Source organism: Clarias gariepinus, chromosome 27, assembly GCF_024256425.1.
Source record: "Clarias gariepinus isolate MV-2021 ecotype Netherlands chromosome 27, CGAR_prim_01v2, whole genome shotgun sequence".
NCBI classification, from domain to species: domain Eukaryota; kingdom Metazoa; phylum Chordata; class Actinopteri; order Siluriformes; family Clariidae; genus Clarias; species Clarias gariepinus.
This window is the reverse complement of record NC_071126.1, coordinates 4,428,214-4,450,105: the sequence shown is the minus strand read 5'-3', so window position 1 is coordinate 4,450,105 and position 21,892 is coordinate 4,428,214. Positions and strand designations below refer to the sequence as shown.

Here is a 21,892-nt window from a genome sequence, read left to right as displayed (position 1 = left end):
AAAAGCAGCAGGGTACGGCTTGTGATGTCTGCTACTTATGAAGGCTTTACAAAGTCTTCATAAGTAGCAGACATCACAATATGAACTACAAAGGAGATTAGTCCATATTTTAGAAGCATTGTTTTACAACGTAGAAATAGAAAAGAAAAAAAAAAAGAATAGAAAGACTACGGAATTAGACGGCGCGTCCAAGTCCAAAAGTTTTCCAAAAGCTGCAATTTTTTAGAAAATGGCATTATGTCAAAAAATAACAGGATAAAAGGATTTAATAACACATGCATATATAAGATATCTGAGATCAGAAGAGTGTCTTTTTTTTTTTTTCAAATTAAATTTTATAATGCCAGTTGTGGAATGGTTAAACCTCAACACCTGATTCGACATCCCAATCCAAGCTCGACTTTAAGCAATGGATTAACCACAGTGTAGTCTGACAGCTAAAATCAGAATGGTAACAGGGTTTGATTGTTTTTTCTTTCTACACTGTGACCCCACCCCCTGTGTGTCTCTATACCATACCTACTGTCTCCTATAGCTAGCTGTACATTAGCCATGAATGTTGAGCAGAATGTTGAATTTCAGGTTTGTTTTTTAGACTTTTATCACGTAAACAGCAGACATACAAAACAAACCAAAAATATCAATATACATAATATAATTTTTTTTTAAACATTTTTATAATATTTCCTTGCTAGCTGCGCGTGCTGCTCCCAGGCCAACAAGCTAAGCTGATAAAAACAGGTTTGATAAAAAAGAAAGAAAAAAATTAAAAACTGTAGCTCTGGTTTTGAAATAGAATTTATAATATAGGTGTTAGATTAATACTGATAATAGTCGTGATGAAAAGATAAAGTGTTAAGTGAACTCACCAGCACAGGAGAGCTACAACGAGGCACAGCAACAACACACACAGCCTGTTCATTATCTCCCCGCAGGGACCAACATCCTCGCTTCTGTCCTCTGTGTTTGCGCTCAAACCAGAAACAAGACAAATATGTTTCTTAAAATCAACTCGAAGATGTATGTAATGACGCGTGTGAGTCTGTGTTTGACGCCAGGACTCTTTACAGCTCCCTCTCTTTACGGCAGACCCGTCTCCGGCTGTTGCTCGGCTGATTCTGGTCCCCCTGCCGTCGCTAGGCCTCTCAGGCCACGCCCCCTTTACAGCGTGCGCACCAATAGGGGTCGCACATACTGTTAGTCCCGCCCAAGTGCCAGAGTTTTCAAGATGAGTTGGAAGCTGTGTCACCGGCCGCGTCATCACTCCGATAAGCGGCTTTAGGACACGTGAGGGGGTCTGATTGAGTAATGGTGATTGTAACGCGTACATCTAAGAGTGGAGGATACTGAGTGATGTAAGAGTTTGAGACTCCTTTCCCTAGTAAACTTCAAGTCATGGAGATGACCTCAGTCATTCTTTTTCCTCAGTGTATAGGGCAAGGTGGATGGGCTCACATACCCCATCATACACAGACTCACTACACAGCTGATCCTGTGTAAACCTGGAGCTTATCACAGGAGACATAGGGTACACTCTGGATGGGGTGCCAGTCCATCGTAGGGCACACATATACACATACACACACACACTCACGTCCTTATTCATACACTATGGGCAATTTAAAAACGGAGGAAACCGCAGTACCCGGAGGAAACCCACCAAGCACAGAAAGAACACAGAATCAGTCCCAGACCCGGGAGGTGCAATGTCACAGTGATAACCGCTACACCGCCTGTTACCCAAAATTCAAATAAGAAATTAAATCAATAACATAGAGAGGTTATTGTTAGTATGTCGGCTGTTCCCATCAAGGGATCCCCACACAACCTCCTGTTTTATCCAAATTCGGAAATAACATTAAAACAATCTTTTATTATCTATATAAAAATTCTATTTGTCTGTTTGTTTGGGCGGTGGGCGGCAGACGGTGCTTGGCCAGTGGCTGGCCGGTGTTTGCACCGGTAGTATTATGTCATACTATGGGCGTGTCACAGGTGATAATCAGCTTTTACGTCATAATGTGGGCGTGTCACAGGTGTTTATCAGCTTTTATGTCATATGGGGGTATATCACGATTATCATTTTTTATGTTATATTGGGGGCATATCACAGGTGATTATCAGTCTTTATGCTAAACTGTGGGCTTTTACATTATATTGGGGCCGTTCCACAGGTAATTATTAGCTTTTATGTCATACTGTGGGCGTGTCACAGGTGATTATCAGTTTTTACTTCATACTGTGGATGTGTCAGCCAATTATCTGCTTTTACATTATGCTGTGTGCGTGTCACAGGATTATCAGCTTTTACCCTATTGAATGTCATGGTAGGCATCGTCATCAACAACGTTTATGTCAAGTGACGGATGCCAAAACATTGGGGGAACCGGAGGAGCAATAATGAATGGCATGCACCCCATTCACAGGTCGCCAACCGAGCGAAAATGGGTACGCCAGGCCAAGCCCATACCTACTAAAACACAGGATCATACTGCAGAGCGTCTACAGTGAAGGCGCATACCGCAGCAAAGAGGTAAGGGCTAAGAGCTGCTGAAACATTGGAGCATCATGAGAAATAGCAGAAAGTTGACTGCACACTCCATTCGCAGGTAATGGTAGCATGCAGGTGTCAGGATCTGCCTTCTACTATCCGGACCTGTCTAACTCATCCTGCAATTACACTCCTTCGGCTGTAGATCTAGTCATGTGGATGCCCATCTGGTCTGCTCGGGATGGGTGTGGTGACTGCAGATGGTTCTACACGACCATGAAGATGGTTTTGGACTCAATGCAGCAGTTTAGGATGTTGCAAACAGCTGTTCTATGATGGCTTGTGACTGCAGTCACTCAATAGTCCAGGACTAAAGACTGATTCCTTTTGAGGTTTCTTCTCTCTCTCTCTCTCTCTCTTTCTCTGTCTGTCTCTCTCAAATAAATTTTTTCTACTTAGTGCTGCACGATATGGTTTGTATGGTAAATATCCTCAACTATTAAAGCTGGAATTTTGTTCTTTTTATTAAATGGACTTCTCCATGTTTCTTCCATGTCATTTTGTGACCACATGTGATAATATGTTTTAAGGGGAAATTATACGAAAACAAACACAGTGAGGAAAGTTTTAACAAAATAATAATTTAAAAAGCAAATAATTAACATTGCAAGATTACATTAATTAGTAGTTTTAAATTCAATTAATTTTAGATTAATTGCCCTGCCAGACGACACAGTATTGTTTAGCATTCTGGCCTCAAACCCAAAAGGGTCACAGCTTCGATCCCTGCCTCAGGTCTGTTTGCGTCAAGTTTGCATGTTCTCCCCTTGCTTGGTGGGTTTCCTCTCATAGCCCAAAGACATGCAGATTAGGCTAACTGGCTAAGTGTGTGTGTTTGTATGCCCCCGTGATGGATTGGCACAGTGTCCAGGGTGTACCCCTTTTTGAGCCCACTGGGATAGGCTCCAGTCCCCTAATGACCTTGTACATGATAAGCGGTATAGAAGATGACTTAATAAATATTATGATTAAATTAATTAATAATTGCCCTATTTCAGTTTCCCCCAAAACATTCACCAACTAACTGCACTCTTTTCATGATCAAATGTTTATTGAGAAACACGTTACTCATCATCTATACTGCGTTATCCAGTATCAAGAGGGGGTCTGGAGCACAAAGCATTGTACACCTGGGACAGAGTGCCAATCCATCACAGGTGATACACACCTACACACATACAAACAATCATATGCTTATTCACACACTATGAACAAATATGGGAATGCTTTTTAGCATAATCTGCATGTCACTGGACTGTGGGAAAAACTGAGTATTTGGAGGAAACCCTGGAGTGCTAACTCCTGGGCAATCAATTTAAAATTAATCTAGTAACCCAATGTAGGGATCTATCCAATGATGGACACTACAAAGCACTTTTGTAAGTTGCTCTGGATAAGAGCGTCTGCCAAATGCCTAAATGTAAATGTAATTTTGCAATGTCAATTACTTTAGTTGACCATTCCAGATATGCCACATCTATAAAGGTATGAATCTACTTTTTAGAAAACTAATCATATTTAGTTTTGACAGATCATTTAGTATCATGACTGGAAGATTACTGACACTGATACTGAGACCAAATGTGACAGCATGGATGCATCATCAGCCCAGACCTGTGCACCTGGTGATCAGTCTTAAATCGTATACAGGAAAGTTTAGTTCTACCTGTTAGTTCTAGAGATCCAAGAGTACACTACATAATGGAGAGTTTGTCAATTTCATGAGGTGGTATCAAAAATTTTCAAAACTAGTTTGTAACAGATACCAGCACAGGGGTGCACGCAGAGACACAGGGAGCACCAACCTTTATAAGTCAGTGTGCCAAAAGACATTGTCCTGTGTACGTAAAAAGCTGTGTACGTAAAAAGCTGTGTACGTAAAAAGCGTGCACATGCCTTATAACGTCAGCGATTTCATCATGGACAGCAAGTAAGAACAAAGAGCGAACATGAAATTCTGAAAATGGACAAATCTGCCACAGAAACATTTGACATGATTCAGCAAGTTTACTGTGATGCTGCAAAAAGTCATTTGAGGTGTATTAAGTGGCATGCATGCTTTAAGCTTAAGAGGAAGAACATCACCGGAAGTTGATGAGAGATCAGGATGACTTAACCCCCGAAAATATTAAAATCATTCGGCAACTTGTGCATGATGATCAGCACAAAACCCACAACCCTGCTGTCATTATCTGTGTGTCATACAGAACAGTGACACTTTGCTGCCAAGTTCAACCCCAGGTTGCTGACCCAAGAACATTGCACTGAAATCTGTCAAGAACACCATCAGCGTGCCATGGATGACCCGTCCTTCATGTCGAGGATCATTTTTTATGATGAAAGTTGGTTGTATGGGTACGACCATCTCCAGAACAAACAAAGACGAGACAGGTCTGCAGGTCGACCAAGTGTATGCTCATCGTATTTTTTCGGCGTTGTGCATTAAGAATTTAGGGACCAGACCAGACCGTCAGTAGCGAATTCTACTGCCAGGCTTTAAGGTGTCTGAGGAAGGATGTGCGGTGAAAAAACAAAGCTTGTAAACAGAGCTAATCTCGAAATGTTTTGACAGTAGTACCAACTCACTGTGCATGCTGTGTATGAACTGTTACTACAGAAACAGCAATATATGAGAATGAGCTCATTAATATATTAATGCGCTCATAAATATTGGCAATAAATATACCAATAGTTATATTACTGTATTACTGTATTTTATTATATTTTATTTTTATCTATTTCCACTATTCCACTGTTGTTATTACTATTTACTGTGCTTATGTATACTGTTTTTATTTTAATTTTTATTATTGAATGACAAAAGAATTTCCCACGGGATAAATAAAGTTCCTTTTATATTATCTTATCTTATCTTATCTTAATATCATCGTGCTGCAGCCAGAACTACTTTAGCATGGTGTGAAATATGTTTCATAATAATCTTAAGTTATGTTGTAGTGTAAATAATGTTAAATCTTCATTTATAATAATAATAATAACAAAATGATTGTAATTTTTTTAACTTGACATGACTTCCGGGCTTTTCGTTTAAAACCGGAAGTAATACCAGACAAGCGTGAAATAACGTGATCGTTTTTAAATAATAATATAATAATAATAATAATAATAATAATAATAAACATATATTCTTTGTTGAACCCATGCAAAACCCTTGCATTTTTTCTTTTTAACTTAGCATTAGCTGTTTCTTCGTCAAACACTATAGATCACGTGACTTAGTAGGCTCTTTCACAACCTGTCGCTTTTTTTTTTAATTTACGCGAATTTATTTTTTATGCGAATTGTTTAATCAAATATTTTTCAGGAATTGTTCACGTGTTAAAATTATTACACACATTTATTGAGATTTTTCAGTCAAAACGTAATTAACAAAAGCTATGACTCAATTTCCCATGATGCAACTTGTTAGTGCTGTCTGTCATTTTCGCCTGCTCGGATTAATTCTTATTTATATATTTACGTTGGGAATGAATTACTTTCGTAAAAAAAATGTTAGAATTTATTTTAATGAGTAAAATAATAAATGGAGCCATTTTCTTTTCTTTCTTGTTTAAGGGTTTTTTCTTTTTTATGGCGGCGGGGTCCTTAGGTAAGTCCAGGTGTCCGTAGACACGGAGAGAAGTTTAACAGGAAAGTTGAAACAAGAACAAGTTGTTCTTTTAGACAGAAGGTCGAGTTTTCACACAGAGACTGGCTGTTGTTGGAGGCAGGATGCGGTTGAGGTTGGGCTTAGTGTCAGCAGTGTTGTCCTGGCTGTGTGTGTGTGAGTGGAGAGCAGCCACAGGCGCTTTTACACAGTCTCTGGACAGCGACTTTACCTTCACACTGCCTCCTGGACACAAGGAGTGTTTCTACCAAACCATGAAGAAAGACGCCTCTCTGGAAATCGAGTATCAGGTAAAGTCACCTTTTTTTTCCTGTTCACACTTTTAGCTTGGCTTCGAAGGGGGGAAGGGGGGCGTGTCCAGTTTTTAAACATGGGGTGGCAATGGGGGCTGGTCAGGTTAGGGCCTTTATGCTCTAAAACAGCTATAATATCACCACTAACACCAGACAAACTGAACAACACTGATCTCAAAATACAACACCAATAACTTGTTGATATCATCATGCCCACCCAAGGGCCCCCCTAGCCGTGGCCCACCCAAGGGCCCCCCTAGCCGTGGCCCACCCAAGGGCCCCCCTAGCCGTGGCCCACCCAAGGGCCCCCCTAGCCGTGGCCCACCCAAGGGCCCCCCTAGCCGTGGCCCACCCAAGGGCCCCCCTAGCCGTGGCCCACCCAAGGGCCCCCCTAGCCGTGGCCCACCCAAGGGCCCCCCTAGCCGTGGCCCACCCAAGGGCCCCCCTAGCCGTGGCCCACCCAAGGGCCACCCCGTCTAATCCAATCCCTTTAGAAAAGCCAATGCAGAAGCACAAATCACAATGTTGGCTATGATAGAAAGGCACCAGAACAATCGGTGCATCACCGCCCACCATACACGTGGCTCAGTAGGCAAATAGCAAAAGTCTTCCGGCCCCGCCTCCAAACTCCACAGGTTCCAATCCAGTAGAGCACCCATGGGATGCACTGGACAAACAAGTCCAATCCTCGGAGGACACATCCACCACTAACATCCTGATGTGGGACACCACAGCATTCCTTAGAAATTTTGCGAAGCCAGGCCTTGAGAGGTCAGAGCCACCCCAGTAGCTAAAGGGGAACCCAAATCCTAGGTAGTTTAATGTCGTGGATGTTCAGTGTTTGTGTGGACTGCGGGAGGAAACCAATGTACTCAGAGGGAACTCGGCAAGAATGGGGAGAAAGCACTTCACACACAGATGGGAATCGAGCCCTTGACCCTGGAAGTGTGAGGCCACAAGTGCTGACACAGTGCCACGAACTTCCAAAATTGAATGAATGAATGAATGAATGAATGAATAAATAAATCACTTACTTACACAATCACACTTCTGCCATTATTATAATCAGTGCACATCAAACTTCATGTAATCTCCTCTCATTTTATCTCATGTGATTCTGATATCAAGACTCTTATAATCAGTGTACTCAGCTTTAACATTCGGTACTGCGGCTGCAGTGGGCACAGAGTCACCAAAACTGCCCTAAATTGTAAAAATTTTATCTGATATTTTTCTGATCTTTAGCTGCTGTGTAGGTGTTTCTAATAAAGTGGCCAGGCAGTGTGCAAGGCCAGTTTCCACATCATTAAAGCGCAGACCTGTGGCACAGTATTTTGAAAGCCGTATCTATAGCCAGAGTTGAGGCAAAGGGTCGTTGTTGCATGTCGCTGTCTCTCTCAGAGTCTCCTGGGATTTGCGCCTGGATTAAAGATCTGTCACGACTAAGACCAGGGTTAAAGATGTCCTGATCGTGTGTTTTAAATCTGCAGGTCCTAGACGGTGCGGGGCTGGACGTTGATTTCTACCTGTCCTCTCCACATGGTGAGATTGTGGCATCTGACATGAGGAAGTCTGACGGAGTTCATACGTAGGTTTAACTTGCACGTTCTTCTCATTCATCTCGACTTATTTATTTATGTATTTACATCAGATAATATTCCGTAATGATGTCCGTAATGGCATTCTTCCTCAGAGTGGAGACAGGTGACGGAGACTACATGTTCTGCTTCGACAACTCCTTTAGCACTGTGTCTGAAAAGATCATATTTTTCGAGCTCATTTTGGACAACATGGACGACGGAGAAGACCCTGAGAACTGGAAGGAGTACGTGCAAGGCACCGATCTGCTGGACATGAAGCTGGAGGACATAATGGTGAGGGAACACGCACACAACAGACTAACACAACATACACCTAAGCGTTAGAAATGGCTCTTTTACCAGAAGGATTTCTAGCCATGAAAGAATGCTCCTAGATCATATTAGGTAAGTGGTGCAACTCCAAGTCAGTTTAAAGTGTGATGGCTTTTGAGTGCAGGCTTTCATTCCTACCAATCGCCTGATGGTAGAGACGGGAGAAAAATGTATTCAGTTCTGAATCACGATTCTTTTGTGTGCCATTTCATGTATCATCAGACTGACTCCAAAAATTAATTTTATATAAAAAAAAAAATCATATATTAAAATTATTTAATAAAGGTTTAGACCACAATAATTCATTAGTATGGTGTAGGCCCTCCTTTTGCGGCCAGTACAGCATCAGTTTGTCTTGGGAATTTAATGCTTATTTGTAGGGATGCACCGAAATTTCGGCCGCCGAAAATTTTCGGCCGAAATAGCATTATCGGTTTCGGCCGAAGCGTAAGAAAGCGCCGAAAATAAAAGCCGAAATTGTCGCCACGCCTCTCCCATCCTCCCGTCTCGTTCGCGCTGTCATTACGCATCAAACACAGAGTATGTCGGCGATTTGGAAGCACTTGGAAGCAAGTTTTGTTATTGTTAAACAGCCTTATTACTGTTATTTATTATCAATAAAAGTTTGATTGCTTAATTAATTTGTAGTTTTTTTAATACAAACAAAAAGAAAATATTTTAAACATGTTTTTAATGAAGCCATTTTCGGTTTCGGTATCGGTTTTCGGCCAAGTGCATCCAAAAATTTCGGTTTCGTTTTCGGCCCAGAATTTTCATTTCGGTGCATCCCTACTTATTTGATGTTGTTCAGGTAAAAAGTCCTGCACAGTGACCAGAGAGATTTTGAGCTATTCTTCTTGCAGAATAGTGGGCAGGTCACCGCGTGTTGCTGTTGAAGGAAAACGTTTCCTGACGCTCTCCTCTGAAACACCCCAAAGTGGCTTAATAATGTGTAGATCTGGTAACTGTGCAGGCCATGGGAGATGTTTAACTTCACTTTCATGTTCATCAAACCACTCTGTCACCAGTCTTGCGGTGTGGGTGCATTATCACCCTGATACATGGCACCGCCTTCAGGATACAATGTTTAAAACATTGGGTGCACATGGTCCTCCAGAATGGTTCAGAAGTCCTTGACAGTGACACACCATCTAGTACAAGTAACGGGCCTAGGGTATGCCATGATATTGCAGCCCAAACCATCACTGATCCACCCCCATGCTTCACTCTGGGCATGCAACAGCCCAAGATCTGTCCACAGCCCAAGATTTTCCTTGCTGGCACTATTGAAAGCGACGTATGGCATTGGCATGAGTGACCAAAGGTTTGGCTATAGCAGCCTGGACATGTACATTGACCCTGTGGAGCTCCCAAAGAACAGTTTTGGTGGAAAAAGCAAAGTTGAGGTGCACATTTAATTCTGCAATGAGTTGGGCAGCTGTGGTTTTATGTTTTTTGGATACAATCCGGGTAACTTCAGACTCTGCTCTTACTGGCGGAATGTGCAGTCAATGAAGATTGGCCACCAGGCTGGCCAAATTTAGCCATGAAACCTCCAACATTAAATTGGCCAGTGTTTCAGTTTTATTGTTTAACCCCTGTATGGAGTCTCTATTATAATAGAGTTGTACTGGTTGATCTGCCAGTGACTGGAATTGGCTGGTTTTCAGCTTGATCAGCCAGGGACCGATCACACTGAACATAATGGAGTCTGTGCCCAGTGCACAACTTTTTGAGTGGGACGACAAATGCATGTTTTATGGTGTTACATTATGCTTGCACCATAAAAACACCACGTGCACTAATTAGTCCCAAAACGATTGTTAGAAGCTGTGAACTGCAACCCACACTACTGCTCAACATGTGCTCAAGGCTGTACACTGTGTACAATCCGAATGAACTATTCACACATTGGCATCCCTTGTGGTAGGAGTAAATAATTTGATGAGTTAGTTTAGAAATAAAAATTATGGTGAATTAGGATGTCTGAGAGTCTAAACCCCAGTCATTTGCGAACCGCATCCAAAGGAATTTGATATTCTTCCTAGGGAATTCATACGATTGCCACTGTGTGATCCTTCTAATGATTTTCTGTGTTGATATCTGGGGCTTTTTGGAGATCTAAACATGAAAATTTCCTCCTTTTCTAAAATTAAATGCTGCAATGCCCAACCTGATAGACTATTGAAAGCCAAGATTGACTCATTAAACAGGTGGAATCAGGTGTGGTTTCTTCTGGGTTGGTTCTGGTTTTGAGGCAAATAGTAACTCAGTGACTCAAGTTTAGTCAAACAAAAAAAAGAATGAAAACAGACACAGCTAGAGTTGAATAAATTGTGTAACAAGTTAGCGCTTTAGCTTGTTACGCCTTGGGTGTAAGTAGGCAACTGAGCGCTTCAGCTCTGTAAGTCAGTGTTAGAATAAAACATTTTACAGGATGCAGTGACTGTAGAATGTTCCTGATCTGACCTTTCTTCCACATCTCTTCTGCGTTTGCCTTCCGCCTACACGATATAAATAGACTCTGGGTCACAATATTAGATTCAGGAAGTTCAAGATTAAATCTGCAGCTGTAAAGAAAGTGTTTCTGAAGAAAAACAAAGTCATGCACCAAAGAATACAACAGAAAGGTCGCACACACTAATATTTTGTTCAGTCAAATGGATTTCTTACGTTTAATTCCAATCTTATGTTTAGTTCTCATCACTGTGCGTGTGTCTGCTGTTTGATTTAATCAAGTACACAATTCAGCCGATCTTTTGTTGATCGATTTAATTTACATTCATAATCGATTCACACTTAGAACTAGAATTATTTAGACTAACTTTCAAATGTTAAACCGTTTAAAATGGACAAATTTCTTAAAAATATGCCACAGCTTTTGCAGAACATTTGCATACAAAACATTTGCGAGTTTTGCGAGTGTTTTCTTCCTGTTCTTTTGAGTTTAAAAGCAGGTTAATGCAATACTGTCCCCTACTGAACTGGAAGACAGATTATCACTCTGTAAGAGAGAAAACAATCAACACTAAAACCTATAAAATGTTTAAGAATGATGGAGCCACAGAATCTCATGTTTTTATTTCGAATATAGTTTTATCCAGACTGTTGCCCCCCAAAAAACCTGCAGTGATCTTTCAAACTCTGATAGACTCTCTCCTCTGCTTTGTCTGCTGCCCAACATGAGTGTGTTATAGTACAGCAGAGTACACTGCATTCCATAACGAGAGCGCTCACAAACATACTACATTTGATTAGATTATAACACCTTACAAGCAGTCTCGTTATTGAACACTGAACACAGTTCTAATGTGCTGTCTCACACACATACACTCCTGTGCTCTCGTCCTCGCTCCACAGTGAGCAGACTTGGATGCACGAGTCACCAACAGCGGGTGAAGTGAATTTGCAAAACAAAAGAGATTAATTTAACTTTTGATTTGCTTTCAGTTTCAATCCCTTAAATGTTTTTAAAATTCTTGGTAGCTTTTGAAACTCACTCAGTGGCGTGCTAACATTAGTCAAGAGTCATTTTCATGAAAACTAAACGGCCCAATTAAAAATTGACTGACTTTTTCTCACTCCCTGATGTCCAAGCTCTGCCTCTTCTACACCAGATGGCATTGATACAGAGACAGAGTCTCTCAGCTGCACTCATCCTCTATTTAGACATTATTAGATAATCAGACAGACTTCACAGCAAAAGCACAGCTCACTGAGTTGCATGTACCCACGGCTCCAGTTTAAATCAGATAAATCAGATGGCTATATAAGTTCACCTGGTTACATCATGAATAGGGTATAATTTTTTATTAAGCACTTAATTTATTTTGGATTCAGTAGCTAAAGCTTTGTAAAAACCCTAGGCTTCTTTCACCATGTTTACCCTTTGTACCTGGTTTAAGCTTGGCACTCCTCTCTTCTCTCTCCAGGACACGATAAACAGCGTGAAGGCGCGATTAGGGAAGAGTCTTCAGATTCAGACGGTCCTACGGGCGTTTGAGGCGCGTGACCGCAACCTGCAGGAGAGCAACTACGATCGTGTCAACATCTGGTCCTTCACTAACTTGGTGGTGATGATGGTGGTGTCCTGCATACAGGTGTACCTGCTGCGCAGCCTATTCGACGACAAGAGAAAAACACGCACGTAACCTCCACCGAAACGCCTGCGAGGACGAGGAGAAGACATCCGGGGACTGAAAAGAGACTTTTATTTCTCATTTTCTCTCCATCAGCAAGCAATATTCTGCCTAACTCTCCTCACCGCAACTTTTTAAATCAAGCTGAGCCAAGATTACTCTGGTTTGTTTTCTCATTTTGTAAAATAAGGGATCTCTAAGCTGCTATAGGTGACAGGTCTTACAAGAAAAGGAGCACGCTTCATGTCTTTTAACTTAAAGAATTAACTTCATCATTTTAAAAGTTATTTGTATCAACTTGATAATAACACTGACTGTAGGACACCACTGATGCACTGATACACCTCTTTACTGCCTAATTGATTATTGTTTTTCTTTTTTATATTGTGAAATATTGTACTTTTTTGTTGGCTCCTGGTGGAACAAGCTACGTTATTATAAAAAAAAATGAAACGTCTGGTGTAGGTGCGCTCTATATGATCAGAAGACGATAGATATCACAGTGTTGCTCAGAAGTAACAGAAAACAAAACATATGCAAGGCTGTGATTTTGGACCTATTGACAGCACTGCGTCTTCTTCCTTCATCACCCCTCATGAACAATGCCATCTGGCCTAAAATCAACTTAGGGTACAATAATGGGAAAGCAATCCTGGGTCTATAAATCACTCGGTCCAGACGAAGTCACATGACTTACAGTTCGTTGCTGTAGAGCAGACAGTTGATCCCTAAGTGACCTGGAGTGATTTTTAGACAGACCCTTCAGACTTTATGATTAGTTTGCAGGATGTATGAGCTGATGTTGAGCTTGAATGGCGTACTGATTAATGTCCTTCTGTGGCGAATCTACACCAAATGTTTTCATTAACAAGTAAAGTAATTTACATCACATTTTATCAAGCCCATGTCAAATCGTATTTCATCTAATCTCTACACTGCCACCTTCAGCGTATGTACAGTATTGTGCAAAGATCTTGAGCCACCCCTTAAATAAGTGAATAGATTAAATGAAAGAAATGGAAACAAATATTTACTGCGACAGGCTGCACAGTGCTTAAAGATACCATTTAAAATTTTATGTTTATGTAAGGATTAGTCAGGTACAGTGACTGGACAGAAAATGAGACGCAAAAAAAGTCCTTCAGGACACCTGGGAAACTATTCTTTAAAAGTACATTAAAATACAAGAAAGTCAGGCTTTTTGAAAGAAAAATATAAAGAAATGAAGGAGGCTCAAGACTTTTGCACAGTACTGTAAATTATTATTTTTTTGTTAGGGTGGGGGGAGGTTGTTTTTAAAAATATATAGTATATTATGAGCTGTTTCATACCTACCAATAGAACGCAGATATCTGGTGAGTCTATACATTTACTTTAGCTCTTTATCAACATTTTTGGAATCCTCAGGAAATCTAATTCATAACACAAATATTTTAATGTGTATTTCAAATTAATAATAAAATCCCTTTTTAAAACTATACTGTTTGTATTTACAGTGATTGCATTATGGTTTCATATAAATACTGGCATTTATTACATTAGACCTACATGTCAGTAAGTGATCTCCTGTTTCAGTTCCCAATACACACTATGAGCCTCTACAGTCACTGGAGAAGTAAACAAGTGTTACATTTTTGAATAAGTAAGGTTTGGCTGTTATCACATTATAAGTACTTTGTTGACTTTCCTCTAAGAGCAGCAACTCGCCTAATTGCGCAAATAAGGAGGATGAAGACTAATGGAAGACATCTCTAGTAGGATTAGGTCTGGCAGGTTATCAATATTTTGCCTTGTTTTTTAAATTAAACTAAATTCTGTTAACATTACACTGCAAAAAAAATGATTGGGATTATTAATTATTAGGATTTTTTAAAAGAAGCAATATATAATTTCAGTTTAGTGACGACGTTTCACTACTACAAATATAATGTTAGACTTTTCATTTTTTGGTTCATGGTTGGTTAAAGCAAGGACTTTCTTCAAATCCTTTTGAAATGCTATATATATATATATATATATATATATATATGTGTGTGTGTGTGTGTGTGTGTGTGTATGTATGTATAGAAGGTTTAAGTTAATACAGTACATTACACTTAAGAGACTACAAGCCATGCTGGACAATAACGCTCATCTGTTGTGTTCTATTCTAGCTAAGCTTAAAAGCAGATTCATTAACACACTGAGACAGGTTTACTGCTCACAAAATGCACAAATTTCTACAAATTATGTATGAGGGGGATTCAAGGACTTAAACCCCCAGGTTCAAGTCTTTGAACCAGAATTTGTCATTAAATTTCTCATTAATAAACACAGTGCGGTGATGAGACATTGAACCTTAGTAAATCATTTAAACAGGTGTACCCTGCCTCATGCCCTAAATCTTCTGGGATACGTTCTAATGAAGACACCTTTAACATGGCTCAGAAGTCACAGAGAGTGATTTGATCGTTTTCTACTGGGCGCATGCATCGCAAAAGGTTATGTACAAAAAACAGGAATGACTCATTTCGGGTCTTGGTCCGAATCTTTCTTTTCTTACGTGACTCCCATAGACACTATGCAGTGCAGTACACAGGAAACAGAATTAAGCGGTTCCTCTCAATGAGTCTTCTGGTTCGAAAAGTTTATTCTTTTTTTAAATTTTTTTTACATGACTCTCATAGATGCTAATAGAGTAAAAGAACGAACAATTTGGACCAGAAGATATGAGAGGTGAGCTGCTCATTCTGTGTTTAATAACACGCCCTTAGCTGCATTGTAATGTATTTTCATTACTGGAACTTTATTTTATTTCTGATCAAAACAACGAAATGAACTAAATGACTCGTTCATTTTTTATTTAAAGAACTGAGTGATTCAATAATCCAAACTTCCCATCACTAATAGGCTCCAGAGCCAAAGACCCTGTGTACAGGATGAAGCTCGCTCTCTCTCCCAACCTCCTGACATCAGCTCATGCTTTTCTCTTACAGAAGTGTGTAATGGACCACTTTCAAGTTTAATGCCAACTCTGTCTACGTTAAGGGTACAGCAAGTCTGGTTATTCTCAATAAACTATTTAAATTATTTCATTTTGATAAACACTACAAAGACTAACTGCACTAATTCCCTAACGCCTTCAAATTGGGATGTACTGTAGTACCGCATTCATTCAGGTAGGGGCGCTCAACTAGAACGTGCTCCATTGCGCATGCGCGCACTTCCTGCTTTTCAATCGTCGTCACTTCCGGGAATTCCTATAGACGAGTTGATGGAGAACCGGAGCTGTACCCGAACCGGTACTGAGCGCTGCGTGTAAATAATACATTTAATAGGCGTTAGTGTTTTATAATGTGTATTCTATATTCTTTATTCTACGGTATTTTTACGTCTTCTGTAAATGAGCCTAGGAGTTATTAACGTGTGTATCGAAAGCGAAAGCTGGATATAAAACCTGTTTTTCTGTCACGCGCCTGTTCCTCACCCAGGACCCCAACAACATGCTTCAGTGTAAAGGGAGAACACAGTAAACCATCATTAATCCACCTCACAGGTACAGATAACCAGTATTAACAGTACCACTTCCGGATTCTGCCGAACCCTTATACCCAAATGTCTTCTTAAATAATGTAAATAAAATGGGTGTGGTAGGAGATGTTACTCATAATATTCTGTACAAGCCTAAGGTTCACTACTACAAATGTAATGTTAAACTTTTCATTGTTTAGTTGATGGTTGGTGAAAGAAAGCTCTTTCTTCCATACATTTTGAATTGCTAAAAACCTTAGAATCTCTAAAATAAAAATAGATGTATAGAAGGTTATTTGAATAAACTTTAAGAGATATGAGAGATCATCTTGTTCATCTCGTATGTCTCTTGTGCAGGCGATGGGCGCAGACAGCGATGCGGGTGCTACTCCACCTGTGCCATGGCGTAAAGTGCTGTATGAGCGCCAGCCATTTCCGGACAACTATGTGGACCAGCGCTTCCTCGAGGAGCTTCGGCGCAACATTCGAGTGCATCAGTACAGCTACTGGGCGGTGGTTCGAGAAGCCGGTCTCGTCTCTCAGCAGCTCTCGTGCGTGGCGCTGTTCCTCACGCTGTGGTCCTACATGGAGCAGGGAAACGTAAGTCCTTCGACGCTGCTCTGGAACGGCCTGGGATGCTCGGTGTTGGGATACGCGCTGTACGAGGCTCTGGGGGGAGCAAGCAGACGAGAGCGGAACCGCTGCGCCGACTTGCAGAGTGCTGCGGTGTTCATGGCGTTTATCTTCGGGTTCTCGCCAGTGCTCAAGACGTTGACCGAGTCTGTGAGCACGGATACGGTGTACGCCATGTCCGCTGGCATGCTCATGACACACCTGGTGTTTTTCCCATACACACAGCCGAGCCTGCCAGGCAGCCTTTCCCTCAATGCAGCGCTCTTCGCGTCTGTTTGCTTGGCATCGCGCCTGCCTGGGACCCTGCACACGTTCGCTATGCTGAGCTGCGCCCTGATCATCTTTGCACTCTGGCCGAGCCTGCTGCAGCAACTTAGACACGCCGCCAAGTGGACATTGCCGTGGGCAGCCGGCACAGTGTGCGTGTGTGGAGTTGTAAGTGTTGGCACTTTGTGGCCCGCCGGAGCTCTTCTCCTGTTTCTGTCTTTAGTAGTGCTAACGTTGGTGTGTCCGCTGCTGCTGGTGCGTCTTCAGAGACACAAGGACAACATACACGGTCCGTGGGACGAGGCTGAGATCAGAGAGGACCTGTCCCGCTTTCTGAGCTGATGGTGTCGATGTCACGGTGTGGAGACTAAACGTCTGCTGTAAACATGTCTTTTGAATCGCATACTGCGTAATGTTGGTACTGATTATTATACTGGGAGTTTTACATCAAATCTCAGGGGAAGAACTACTTCAGGAACAATCTGCCCTTGTTTTGTTGTTTGTTCCTGAAAGTTTTAAACAACACAAAGTGCAACTGATAACTTATAACTGGAGCAGTATTTCTGAAAATGTGTTATTAAAATATAACTACTAAAATACTTGGAAATAGAATTCATTAATATAATAAAAAATCTGGAAATGCTTTATTTATTGAACATGTAATAAAGATTATATATTCAATGACAAAACAAAGTGAGTAGTTTTCAAGAACATTAAAATGTAACTTGGAAAGAAGAAAAAAAATGTGTATGTACAACTGAGGACACAAAGATTTTTTCTACCTGAACAGTCAAAGATTCCCCAGCCCGAGGGATTGCAGGGCTGAACTTGAGAAGAACCTGCACTGCTCATGATGGAAGAATGAAAGAAAGGACAGCAGCTTTGGGAGAGGAGTTATTTTATAATAGTATATACTTTGGATCCAAGTTATTTTCAGATTACTGTTGCACACCATGCATACAACAATGTAGAAAGTGATCATTTAGTAAAAACTCCACTCGGGTGCTGTACCGAGCATAATAACTCACCTCAGCGTCACCTGAGAAACCACACCTAGCTTTTAGCTTCTGATGGAGAAATAAAATTAATGAAAAAATGTCAGTATACAGAGACCATATAGCTCAGCTAGGGATCACTCTATACAAACAGAAATGTGGTCTTTTAATATTAGTGAATCCTTTTGAAGCTTAAATTTGTTTAGAATGAAAACACTTAAGCTGTAATCTAGGTACGAGCTTTAGTTTTTATTGGAGGTGGTGAAATGTTGCAGTTCCTCTATAATCCTACAGATGGTGCTCTTTTTAATTATTCACACATTAGCAAGCAGAACAGCATCCTGTGTGGAAGGAGCGAATTATTTGCTAAGTTTGAAGAATTGTTACAATATTAAAAAAAAAAATTGAATCGGGATATTTATAAAATTGTGATATTAAATTAATTGCAATACAAAACGAATGAACACCTGGGTATTATAAGACTGTAATAAATTATCTTTAACCCTCCATGTCCAAAGTTACTTGTCTAAATGACAACTGCATTTAAATGTGCATTTAGAAACACCTACATTAGCTACCTAAATATAATTGGATAATTGATTAATTTATTTCAATATCATGTGATCATATGACTAATGTACGATTACATCATTTAAGCTAGAGAGTTCATTTTCTGTCCCTTCACGTGGCTGCAAATCTTTAATGCAAAGATATCAAGTTCACTTGGCTGTACTCTCATGAAGTGTGGGTCATAAAGCGCCTGCATGGTATCGCTAATAAAATTGACTTATCAGATAAAAAAGACAAAGTCAGTTATACTATTTTTTTTTTTTTTCTAAGGAAGCTTCTGAGGTTTGTTTTCTTTTCAAAAACGTGAGAATGAACCGGGTTAGAAGTTGTACAGCAGCTAGCTAGCCACTAGAGGGCCTCAGACATTTACAATATACCCTGACATGCCTGACCCCCCCCCCAAAAAAGTCGCTGTTTCAAAAGGGCCTGCATTAAGCAAAGAAAGCAACTAAGGAGACTGCTGAAATGCCTGGAATTGGGTTATGAACAGGCCAATGCATTATTAAACCGTAGAAGTTCATCACAAAAATAGGCAATAAAAAAAAAAAACAGTTGTGTGACCAAAAGAAAACCACTTGTTAGTTAGACTAATCGGTCCAAAAGGCTTTAGTTTCCGAGGGAGCATAAATATTGAACTTTGGAGTACTCGAGAAAGGTCATGTGGTCTGATGAGGCCAGATTGGCACTGTTTGAGAACGGTGGGTGCCTTAAAAGGTAAGAAGGGAAGCGCATGAATAGTGTCTACTGTACAAGCCTCTGGAAACAGCGTTATAAACGGGGGTCACTTCAGTTGGTCAGGACTAGACCAAGAAATCATTGCACATGAATCGGCTACCACATAATCAAAGCTAAAAGCAGTTGAATGGAATATTAGGGTGGGCAAGTGACTGTTATCTAACTGTCTGGAGATGTCTGGTGGTGCCGTCTTAATACCTCGATCCGAAATCACCCACAGGTATTCAATTCAACTGAGCTCTGGTGACCTCAAATGCCAAAGAACGTGACTGAGATGAAAGGGAGCACTCGTCTTGTGGTTTGTCCATCTGACATCAGGAAAGCAATGTCATCATAACATAAATGTGATTACAATAACTCACTTAATAAAATTTACACCTAGTATTTTGTTTTTTTCTGGGTTTGTGAAAAAATAGCTAAATAACTGAAAAGTTATTTGTCTACTATAATGAACAATTATTATTATTTTTTTTTAATGCATTTAAACTTATATCATCACAGCACTGTTGATGCTGAGTTTTATCCGGGGTTGTGCTGTCCTGTTCTTTCTTTGTACAGATGCATTTGTTTTTAGGGTTAACCTTTTTCCACCTATTGTCCAACAAAACATGCAGGTAGCACATTGGCAATGCTAAATCACTCAAACATCAATATGTGTGTACTTCAGCCTTCTTTATCAATAGCTGTTTTATGATAGACTGCATAAGGGAGAGCCTGTGTATATAAAGTTTTCATCTTAATAATATAGTTGTTTTTAGCTGGACAGAAGTGAACTTAATGAACTTGTCCTTGGTTCTAAAGCCCACTAGAGGGCAGTAGCACCTTCAGGTGTGCTGTGGTGCTATTTAACACAATAATTTCTACAATGTCATATCAAACCATCACTCAGGAGACAAAGAAGAAAAAGAGTCAGTCAAACAACATAAATATTAACAATGATAAATTGTGTTGCGGTTAATTCGGGAGGAACCATTCTGGTTGTGCAGCGTGTCAGTTCCCACATGGACTTCTTTTTTTTTAGGATGAAACGATTCACTACTCATCCAATTTGCTTCTTCAGTCTGAGGGAAGTTAGTAGGATTTTACATATTTGTATCCTCTAGGTTTCCCCTGGTAAAAATAGGAGGGAGAGAGTTGTTAAAAAGACCAGTAGTGGGAAGAAAGAGAGAGAGAGAGAACGATCAGTCATTAAGATGCTTATGTGGGGCCTTTAGGTATGGCTTTCCTGGTGGACCTGTAAGGAGGTCCTGATCTTCCCGTTGATGGATAAAAGGGTCCAGGGTCACATGTTAACCCAAGGTCCTGTGATGAACTGGCATCTCATAAGCATATTCGAATACAGTGTTACCAGGATCGCCGCCAGGTTCAGCAAAACTCTGACCAGGATCAAGCATTCACTAAAGATGTAAAAACTTTTTCAGAAATAAAAAATCGATCAACGTGTATGTATAATTTGTTCTGTTTTAATAAGATAAACTCTGGAACTATTTACAAAAAAAAAAGAGCGCTCTTACACACACACACACACACACTCTCTCTCTCTGTTGTTCAACACACAAAAGCAAACAGATGAAGACTTTTATGTAGAACAGGATCAAATCTGATTGCAAGTACAGAATATTTAACAACGTAGTGAATAAAACATATTGCAGAGTATTTCTCACCAGTGAGGCGTCAGAGTTACTGGTCTGAGTGTGCAGTGTTCGGTTCGTCTGTAGTTCATGTCAGCTCGTATAAGAAGCGTGCTAGCTTCTAGTGTAAGTGTGTGGAGTTAGAGGTGGTGGAATTCAGGCTACAGCAGAAAAACGCATCCTGACATACGACTAGTGTTGTGAAACCCAGCTGTGCGCCATTACTGCTATTTTTACAGAATATTAATTTCATAAGAAAGTGGTTTGTGGGATACAGCCCAAGCAGACCACCTCTAAACCCTTGTTAAAAGTAAGCCGAGAACAATTTGGACCAAAGGCTCAGAACTTTTCTTGGCAGAAGTGATTCGGTTCTCACTCAGTCCTTGTCCCTTTTGGGTTGGGGATTCTCTCGTGTGGCTCGTGTGACTTTTGGGAAGGCACTGCCGGTGGCTGTCTCCTGAAACATACAAACACAGCGACAGAAATTATTGTTATTGGGCTCAGTGTAACATTTTATAATAATAATATTAAAATTAATAATGATAATAATAATAATAGCTCCTTTTTTATTTAGATTATAATATTTCATTGTGGAATGAAAAAAAATAAAACAAAACAATAAATCGCCTGCTCCATGCACTGACCAATCAGGACAGGGAGGCGTCTCCACTAGCCTGTCAATCATGTTCCTGTTATTACACAAACATGAAGGCGTTCTCAGTAAACGCGTTTTTATTTGACTGAAGTTTTCAAAGCATATCTGCCAAAATGATTCTGAATGATTCTTGTTTGATAATCTTTGTTAAATTCCCAAAGATAAAATAACTGCTATAAGATTAACAAGGGCCATTCAAGTCACACTGGGAGTTTTGATTATGCTGACTAACGAGACTATATAATCCCCTGCGACACTAATGCACTTATTCACTAGAGCCTAAAACCATCAAGCTAGGAAGTTTCCTCAGTATGCCGGAGCCATGATCGAACTGCCTAATTGCTCTAACGTGTGTAAATGGCTCGAAGCGAA

The 21,892-nt window shown here is 40.4% G+C and overlaps 4 protein-coding genes across 14 annotated transcripts in view; 2 read left to right on the top strand and 2 right to left on the bottom strand.

The window, feature by feature from the left end:
* Positions 1–1,116, bottom strand: part of suco (SUN domain containing ossification factor) — a 49,255-nt gene extending 48,139 nt beyond the window's left edge. For all 8 annotated transcript variants that reach the window (XM_053488800.1, XM_053488801.1, XM_053488802.1 and 5 more), the window contains exon 1: positions 870–1,116. In XM_053488800.1, the coding sequence (XP_053344775.1) occupies positions 870–922 (53 nt within the window). In that variant the 5' untranslated portion in view covers positions 923–1,116. The remainder of the gene's footprint in view (positions 1–869) is intronic.
* A 5,043-nt stretch (positions 1,117–6,159) lies between these two features.
* Positions 6,160–14,002, top strand: tmed5 (transmembrane p24 trafficking protein 5). Its single transcript, XM_053488423.1, has 4 exons — positions 6,160–6,469; positions 7,963–8,060; positions 8,166–8,346; positions 12,318–14,002. The coding sequence occupies exons 1-4, from the start codon at positions 6,284–6,286 to the stop codon at positions 12,534–12,536; spliced, it is 684 nt and encodes a 227-aa protein (XP_053344398.1). The 5' UTR covers positions 6,160–6,283; the 3' UTR covers positions 12,537–14,002.
* Positions 14,003–15,735: 1,733 nt separating this feature from the next.
* On the top strand, positions 15,736–17,849 carry pigc (phosphatidylinositol glycan anchor biosynthesis, class C). Of its 2 annotated transcripts, XM_053489195.1 has the most exons (3): positions 15,765–15,805; positions 15,995–16,059; positions 16,392–17,846. In XM_053489195.1, the coding sequence occupies exon 3, from the start codon at positions 16,395–16,397 to the stop codon at positions 17,274–17,276; it is 882 nt and encodes a 293-aa protein (XP_053345170.1). In that variant the 5' UTR covers positions 15,765–15,805; positions 15,995–16,059; positions 16,392–16,394; the 3' UTR covers positions 17,277–17,846. The 2 variants fall into 2 exon arrangements, with proteins under 2 accessions (XP_053345171.1, XP_053345170.1); XM_053489196.1 differs by lacking the exon at positions 15,995–16,059 and having other exon boundaries at positions 15,736–15,805; positions 16,392–17,849.
* A 2,878-nt stretch (positions 17,850–20,727) lies between these two features.
* dnm3a (dynamin 3a) overlaps positions 20,728–21,892 on the bottom strand; it is a 48,838-nt gene continuing 47,673 nt past the window's right edge. For 2 of the 3 annotated variants that reach the window (XM_053488458.1, XM_053488457.1), the window contains one exon: positions 20,729–21,322. In XM_053488458.1, the coding sequence (XP_053344433.1) occupies positions 21,238–21,322 (85 nt within the window). In that variant the 3' untranslated portion in view covers positions 20,729–21,237. Of the gene's footprint in view, positions 21,323–21,892 lie in introns of all 3 variants that reach the window. The other variant, XR_008356557.1, reaches the window with a different exon arrangement.